Here is a 9,331-nt window from a genome sequence, read left to right as displayed (position 1 = left end):
AACAGGAGCTTTCTAAATTGTTTCCCTGACAGGAAATCTTTATATCGACATGTAATGGTGTTATTTTAGGCTTCTGAAAATAGAGCATCTTCGGGCTAACAGTTTGCTTCCTTTGAAACATGATCAACTTGCTGTATAAGAGTTCCCTTTTTTCTCTTTGACTCCCAAAATGTTTGTTCATGGGTCTGCTATGTGCTTCAACTGTGGCTGCAAATATCTAAGGAAATGACAGAGGCTAAGAGGCAAGTATGTTGAACTTTTTAATGGTTTTCTTTAAACTTGTGCATCAAATTCAGACAGTAATTGTGTGCACAATTGATTTTGTTTTCACAACATGGTCAAAATTAGTTTAGCATCTTTAAATTCTTTAAATACATCTTATCCATCTTAAACCATTTACACACATGTTCTCTGCACTGAGTACTAGCAGTCTATTGAAAATCAGGGGTGTAGAATGAGAAGCAACAGTGGTCGTCCTCACCGTTTACCTCTTTGTATGTATATGTATATATTTTGTATCATCATTATTAGTGTTACTATCATCGTTTACCCCAAGTAAAAATATCTTTCTTTAAATATGATTCATTTACATGATAAAAATAGGATCTGTCCAAAATGTGTGTGTCACTTCAACACTGCCTGGCATGCTTAGCACTCTTCCCTTTGTGTGGACCTAAAAGGCGTCCCCTGTCCATGGAGGCCATGTATCATGGACACTGGCTCTGTGTCCTCTTCACAGAGGCCAGGTGATATGGTCCTGGGTGTGTGTTTGTGTAGTCTAATGAGGCTGGTCCATGTGGACACACAGTGGTCCCAGGGCCCCCACAACTTTACACTCTGGATTGGCGACTCCAAAGGGCATTCCATCCACCAGAAGAAGAGAAAGATGCCCATGGTCAATCTTGTGTTGATAAAAATTATTACAAAATTTTGATTTTTTTTTCTGCATACAAAAACACTTTTTTATATAAATTTTGCATTTGCACAAGTTTGTGAGGAGTCCTGTTTCTGAAATTAAATTCACAAAAAAGTACAAACAAGAACCTTGACATTTAAATGAACCAGATTGTGTGTTAAAAAAGGTAAATATGCACAGGAGTGTAATTAATATGTATGTTCGTAGCTATGATGAATCAGTCCATCAAAATCTTAAAAAATAAAAATAAATAAATAAAATAATAAATACTTGAATAAATATAGCGTTGTGAGTTTTGTTTTTGAGTTACCAATGCTGACTTATACTTTGCAGCGGCGATGAAGAGCATCCCGAGGTTCTTCAGGGGCCAATAATAGGCACGTCTTGTTTTAGTGATTCTGTATTACTCTACCAGCGCGCATCTGAGACAAAACTAGCTAATCATGATATACTTTCTCTTTGCCAACACATTTGCACAAATTATTTTTTTTTCTCTCTTCCTATTTTATGTCATGGAAGTGGTAGTGATTTGAGATGCAAGCAAATTAAGTAATTTATTGCCTGACGCATGATGCATCTCCTACTATTCTTTCACCAGCTTGGATTCAGAGTAAGAAATGCCTTTATTACGGAGTCATTTTACTGTGGCTCTGAACATATTTCAAAGCTTTTGAATCAGTTAGGTTTTGGTTGCTCTTGACTGGGATTGATCATGACTTTTTTTCAGCACAAATATACATCTTAAAATAATATACTATTTTATCCATGTCATCATACAGAACTTCCCCCTGTTGTATATTTGTCTACATGAGTCTTTTAGGTCTCTTTAACAGACTCCACTATTCTCTATATGGCCTCTAGACAGAGAATGGTCGAGTTGCCCAAAGAGATTACAGATTCACAAACCTAAACTAATGTGAACATAATGAAGGGACAGTCCAACTCCAGCCACACATGGTTGATCCTACTCCTCTGTTTCTGGATTTTCCTTCAGAAGTTATCCTGAACACCAGTACCACTCAGTCCTTGCCCTGGTGGCAGGAGTGATGAGGTAACTCACTTTAATTTTGCCCAGAATCAAGTTATTTCCACAGGAAATATTGTCTCAGTTTCTTTTTATCTGCAATAACTAATTATTTTTGAAACAACGATGACATTTAACACTCTGAGCAACTCACGTTCCTAATCTCTCACCCCCCACCCCCCACCCATGTACAAATGTAGCTATCACCCTGCCCTACCGCTCTCCCCCCCCCTCCTCCGGTTCAAGAAAGAGAGAGCAAGTGTCTACTTTAAGCCATGGTCTCTTTGCCTGGCAGTCTCCGGTCATTGAAGGTGTGCATGTTGATGACTTCCTCTGTTTTGACCATGACGGGAGGTTGAGGCTTATGTTTGAGGCGGCGCTGGCACTTGAGGGACACTCGCAACTCCTCCACCATGGCACTGCAGAAGGACCTCTGTGTGGCAGGAGAAAGAAAAGACAGCTGATCAGCTGTTCCTTCACATGTTCAACACATATCCGCTGCCTCAACCTGAACGCGCTGACGGAGAAGAGCTTGCATACGTCAGGATGGAGACAGTATAGAGGTGAAGGAGAGTAGATGAGTGTTGTGCTGGAAGTGAGTGAGGGGGTGGGGGTTGGTGTTGGAGGCTGAAGTGTCATGCAGGGGAGTGGATGTAGAATGCTGGGCTGGAAAAGGAGGAGGCACGAAGGAGGAGGGAAGCGATGACTCAATGCCGCCGTCCATCTGGATGCACACCCAGCGCATCATAACTAAAGCGATTTCTCTATGGCAGATTTCACCCTGCCTTTTCCTGCCAGGCCGCTGCAGCAGCATGACTTATTGATGCATATTACATTTCCTCAGACTCAAATCCCATGTAGCTGCATGGCCAATTAAGCTGCTGCCTCTCCTCTCCCTCCTCCTCACGTTTCTTTCTCCCAAAGACACTGTGGCATTTGCAAGTGCTGCATTCAACACGGAGACAAAGAGAAATGTGATTGCTATTCCTGCAAATGTCCCCTGATAAATAATTGATATACACTGCTACTGTATGTTCAACTGCTTTTCTTTCCTGTTGTTTTAGTTTCTTCTGGCTTATTCAGATTTTTATGCAGAGTTCAGGCAGTTGTATATAGGATTTATGCTAGTGAACAAACAACAGTTGGGTAAAAGGTACAGTCATATGCAAAAGTTTGGATTTTGTTGATTTTCTAAGTGAAAATAAGTAGCATGTTCTCCAGAGGTTCTACATAGTTTAATGCACAATTACTGTTTATTTGCTGAATTTATTAGGTTGAAAAAATAAAATGTAAACTGTTCTGTCTAGAGGAACTTGCAGAGTTAACTGATTTTTTACTTAGAAAATCAACAAAACATGCAATGTGACCAGATCAAAGTTGCATACAACTGTAAGAGTGGTAATTTTCTAGTCCAACCCTGATGGCAGATCCATGATCATGTTATTTTGTTAAGTAAATACATTGAAAAAGGATCAGGATAAACGTTAAATAATTTTTAGTTTTATTTTAAATGATCTTGTAAAAACTGTTGTTTAAAAGGAGCTAATTATTTACATTTTAGCATCATTAACTCTTTAACATGTAAACAAAGTCAAACAAAGAGTGCTTTGTTGTGAAATATGCCATTCTAATAAAACTTACCAAGTCAGAATTGTTCACAGTGGCGGTGACAGAAACCAGACGTCAAAGGTGTTTAATGCTTTTAAAAGGTACCTCACAGAAAGCCATTACATTAAATGAATGCGCTGCCTGATGCCCAAGACTTTGTTTTACGATATATTTGAGAGAAGACTTTGGCCTGAAATATTTTTAGTCTCCAAAGAAAACTATAAACTTTCAGCTTTACCCTATGCAACCATCATCAACATTACATATAAAAACTCGGAAAACGTGTAGGTTCACTGGTGGTTTTAGATAGTAAACAAAAAAAAGGCTATGTTTGTGTTGCAGACGTTGCGACTCCTGGTTCCTATCACCAGCACTGTAAAGAAATCTGAGTCAGTAAATTTCTCTGCAGTAAATTATTTCACGACAAATCACTCACATCTCAATGACTGAATTGTGCAGACATTTTGAAAAAATGCTGAAATTCTCCTTTAAATCCATAAAACCATTGGGACTTGTATGTGTGCCAACACTTCAGTCTTTACTTTTACAACTTATATGTTAGTTTCATGGTAGTTACTGAATTATTTATTATAGTTACTAAATCATAAGAGCCGTTCACATCAAATTAGAGCTTACTGGATATTTTTTTTTTCCCCTCGTCTAATTTGACCTTTCAGGCCGGGTTATCTTGAGTAAAATGGGGCAGTAGTCATACAATATTTATAACATTTTTTAACGGAGACACTTGTGTGATCAAGGTGAACATGATGCATGGTGCTCACTGGTTATGAATTTCAGTCATTCACTTGTTCTTACCCAACTACAGCCTTCTGCTCAGCGCTGGCCTCCACTACTGTTGCTGATGGAGCACTCATTAACTGACTAAATAACACATGAACATTAGGTTTTATCCTATTTTAGACTCTAATATTTACATAAGTACATACAAGACAGGCCTCGTATTTGACAGTGACTCTAAAAATGACTCTGACACCATGCTGTTTTGCACTGTGCCTTTACAGCTTTCACTGGTTTTGAGAATTGTACACCTGCACAATTTACATATTACACTCGTATAACATCTACACCGCAGATCACTTAAACTGCCTTTCAATCATTTTTTGCCCACGTATGAATAAGATGAATGCTCTGTTGTTCTTTTTCTTTGTGCTCTAGCTTGACTCGTGATTGATAGACTATATTTTAGGAACAAAGAATGATGAGGCTGTTATATCAGCCAGGCTTGAGCTGGGTAATGAAAGAGGCTTTTCAGAGCAGCTCAGATGAGACGTGTTCATTGATGACTAAAGGGAACCACAAACATTTTCTGGAAAGTAAAATGATTCTGAAAGCACTTGTTGATATTCTGTTCGTGTTGATGTACTGTAAAAAGGTATCACAAAATTGATTCGTGCCAGCACTATTAATCCTGGTCGTAATGAAAACATCACTTGAGATAGTTAAGGGGCCTCCTGTGTTTACAGCAACAAGCTACAGCCCATGAATTATGCATGTTATGTAAAACCTAGCATGATAGTGACCAAAAACAAATTGCTAAATGAAGAATAGATGAAGTTCAATAAGTGCCCCATGACCTGATATCCTAACAACTGCAGTCACATGCAAAAGTTTGGGCACCCTCGATAAAATAATACTTTACGTACAAGTGAAAATAACATGCACAGCTTCTACAGAGAACATACTTATGTACATTCTAACGCACTATTACTGTTTATTTGATGAATTTAGCATGTTGGAAAAAACAATAAAATGCTAAATGTGGTCTGTACAAAAGTTGTTATAGCACATTTTATGTTTTAAGATTTTTTTTTTTTGTTAAACTCATCAAATAAAGAAAAATTGTGCTCTAAAATGCCACCTTTAAGTTTGTCCCCAGTAGAAGATGTGTTAACTTAATTTCACTTAGAAAATCAACAAAACATTTGACTGGGGGTGTTCAAACTTTTGCAGGTGACTGTGTGAGATCATTAGAAAATTATTTGAGATGGAAGCTGGGTGAATCAACAAAGCAGCACATCTTAGAACAGTGGGAGTGGCATCTCTGTTATATTTGTACATGAGTGTGCGCTAGAGGTCTGCACGGGCATGACATTAAAGCCTGAACTCAAATTGTACCCCCAACTTGGAAATCAGACCTAACTAGGCCCTGGTCTGGTAAATTTTGAAACCCGAACCTGACTCAAACTCGTGCATGGTACAGAGTTTTGCTTAGTTACTAAGCCATTGCACTTGTTGACAGAAAATGCCAGGCTGAGATAAACTGGTATTTTACTCACCTCTAATGCACTAAAATTATGTACTAGAAGTATATTTTTGTGGAATTGCTGATTGTACCTGGCAGAGAACAGCATCCACTCTCCTCTGATCAGCTGTTAGTCCCACAGTGCTAAAGTTCCTCTCTAAAGTCCCAGTGCTAAAGCAAGGGGAAAGATCCACTGTGACTTTTCCACCAACCCATCATTCTTATCATCCATGATGTCAATCAGGGGCACATTCACCCACTCCTCAAACTCTGGACCTATTTCGAATGCAGCTATAGACTATAACGTTGAGAGAGAGAGAAAAAAAAATGTAGGAGACTATGTCTTTTACATAGGCATAATCCTGTAACAAAACCTGTATCTCCAAAGTATCTTTACAGGGAAAAACAAAAATGTTCTTAATTTTCAACATAAGTAATGAAATTTTATTCCAAGAAATTTTGGAGCTTTTCTGTTGGTCCATCCATCATGCAAATTTACACAATGTAAAGGACCATTGCTGCATTCAAATGATGCTGTACGTGAAAAATCTTTCCGAGCCCAGAGTGAAACCTGATGTTTTGTCGGGGCCCGTCGGGCTCGGGTCGGGTAGTAGACCTCTATTGTGCAATGCATACGTGTATATTTGTGTGTGTGTGTGCATGTGTGTTAGCAGGAGGTTCTTCACTTCTTCACACTCGGCTGGTTGTCCCTGACTCTCAGGAGAGAGGTTTACTCTTCAGCAGTTCAGAGTGCAGTGAGCACACACTCAGCGGGAGAAAACGAGTGGGTGGCAGAAAGGAGGAAGATGAGAGAGAAAAGCATGGAGGCAAAAAATGCATAAAAAGAGGAGCAAGAAAAAATGCCATAATTGTTGTAACACATTTATTGACGTGTGAATGTGTGTATCATAAACAGAGGTCAGCACTGCAGAGATGCACAGTGGCCATGGAGAGAAGCAAGCATTTTGAAAATAACTTTATGAGTGTGAAATGTTCAGGTGTTTTCACCAAAAGGATACATTATTCAGAAGTTCCACTTATGTTTCATTAACTATACTGATTATTTTGGAAATCACTTGATTTTAACCAATGCTAGTTACTATTGACCAATTTAAGCTTAACCCTCAAATGCGCTCTTTTGTAGCATCCATAGAGAGGACAACAGTGTGTCGGCAAAAATCCCATTTAATCTAGTGAGAAATCGCAGTACAAAACTCCACAAATTTAGAATGTGTTATTGATGTCAAATGATATTCAATTCAATGTACAATTACTGTTTATTTGTTGAAATCATAAAATGTGGTCTGTGCAAACTTTTTTATTCTTTCAATATGTTAAACTTAGCACATAAATAGAAACTGAACACCAAAAATGCATATTTGTTATTCTGTGTAGAGGATGTGTTAACTGATTTTCACCTAAATCAACAAAACATGTCATTTAACCAGAGGTGTTCAAATTTTGCATGCAACACTATTTTCTGTGTGCCTGTGAAAGGACATGCTGTTATTATTAATCAGGTGTAGTTTTACATTTTAGCATGGTGGCAAATTTTATGTTTTTCTTGAAACCTGACTGGTTTTAACCTGCTACAATAGCACAGTCTATCTCAGTAAAAGAGCACTCTAAACTGAAAAATCGATGTTATGTAGCGGATCTAAATTTATTAGCTTAAATGGAATTTTTGCCAACATCTGTGAAAGCTCGTCCAACCCTGCCACAATTGCTATGAAAGAATGCATTTGTGCGCGGAGCATGGATAAGTCAAGTGGGTCAGCAATATTCACACTTTTACTTATAAACCGAGCTGCGGAGTTGTTGTTTGACTAGAATTTCTTGTGAAGAGATGTTGTGCTGTCACATTTTATATTTTCTGTAGCTCACTATGGTGTGAAAAGCACAGCACAGCACTAACAGAGAGGCTTTGTGTGGACCTGTTACCTCCTGTTCAACACATTTTTTGCATAATCGCTCTCACCATCACTCTCACTCACACATATTTTCATATTCATCTAAATGCTCTCCAGGCTGTGCTGGCAGCTTGCGGCTACACTGACCATGGCCTGTTCTATGGCAAATGGTAAAGTGTGTTTAAAAGCTACTAGGTCACAGAGTCGCTATCCTCTCCTCACGACACGTATCACTTTCTGCAGCCTCTGCCTTCGGCTGTATTTTCTAGTTCTTTAATAGCTGATGACTATTTGTCAGTGCTGTCCTTTACCACTGTCCAGCGGTTTCACGTCTTCATGTAATTGTAACCAAGGACTACGCTGCACAGCAACACCTCGCAACAGGATACCCCGAAACATCGATATGGTGGCTTTCAGCGAACAAACAAAACCACTCGCAGAGATCGATGGAGGGTGCAGGAGATGGCTCTTAAAGCCAGAGCCCCACAGAGAGGGGCTAAGTGGGGGCACACATGTGGGACTCACAACTCAACTGTCACAGGGGAGGTCGAAGCTTTCACTAAGGTAGAACAAGAAAAGCTGAGGACACAATCATGTTTTTTCATGTTGTTACATGGTTGGCAGGTCAATTGAAGTGGGAAAATATCTGTTCAGCTGAAAACTGGCAAATGTTGGAGATGTCTATCTTGAAATCCGTGTTAAAGACTTGTTAATTGTTAATCTTTAGTCACACTGCAGCATGTTCAATGCAAATAGGTACATGAAAACTGTGTTTGGTTGCAAAAAATGAGTTCATGATTCAGAGATAGAGTCGTTATTTTGGGAATACCGCATTTATTTGTATTATTTGTATAATTATAAACAATTATATATTTCCCTTGAACAAAGTTGGAAAATGCTTAAATGATAAAATTAAAAGGAGAGCTACCGCTGACAGCACTGAAATTAAAAGTTAAGTGCATGAAAACATTGTGCATGAGCATTTATGGCGTGAACAATAAGCATTCACACTGCTGTTGCTGATTGTATTCCAAATCTCTCAACAAACAGCACAAATCTTTGTATCTCCACTTATACCGTTCACTCAGGATAAAATGAGGGAGAATGAATGAGGTGGAAAGGGGAGAGTGAGACGGGGCTGTAGAGGTGAGACATGCTGTAAACCATGGCGGCCATCAGAGCAAATGAACCAAAGCCCCTCTGTCTTCAGAGACATACATCAAGGAGAGCTGCTTGCTCTCCAGCTGGCAATGTCTGTAAAATATTATCGATGAAATGCATTTCACTTTTTTAATTCTGATGCCCAGATGTTACAGATTTCCTTAAGATTATGCTTGTATGTTTCCCTACGCAATGAAGTTCTGTTAGTTCTGGATAGGTCATTTGAGTGGATGGCTATTACCAAACAAAATATGTTCATATGTGGGGAGCTAACCACTAGATACATACATAAACTGGTAGACTAAATTCAGGCATTACCTTCAGTGCACCTAACCAACCTTGTGAAGAACCCACCAATAAAACAATAGAGCAAACCATCAAAACAAAAAAAGGTATGGAGCAAGCTGAAAGCGCTGTGTTGGAAAGTATGACTGCAGTTCATCGTACAA

The 9,331-nt window shown here is 38.8% G+C and overlaps 1 protein-coding gene across 1 annotated transcript in view; it reads right to left on the bottom strand.

Moving 5' to 3' along the window:
• Positions 1–246: 246 nt before the first annotated feature.
• LOC118818849 (glutamate receptor ionotropic, kainate 2-like) overlaps positions 247–9,331 on the bottom strand; it is a 170,801-nt gene continuing 161,716 nt past the window's right edge. The window contains 1 exon segment of the mRNA XM_036586360.1: positions 247–2,373. Within this exon segment, the coding sequence (XP_036442253.1) occupies positions 2,154–2,373 (220 nt within the window). The 3' untranslated portion in view covers positions 247–2,153.

Source organism: Colossoma macropomum, unplaced genomic scaffold, assembly GCF_904425465.1.
Source record: "Colossoma macropomum unplaced genomic scaffold, Colossoma_macropomum, whole genome shotgun sequence".
NCBI lineage: Eukaryota > Metazoa > Chordata > Actinopteri > Characiformes > Serrasalmidae > Colossoma > Colossoma macropomum.
Note: the sequence above shows the minus strand (reverse complement) of the source record. Positions and strands in the feature narration are given on the sequence as shown.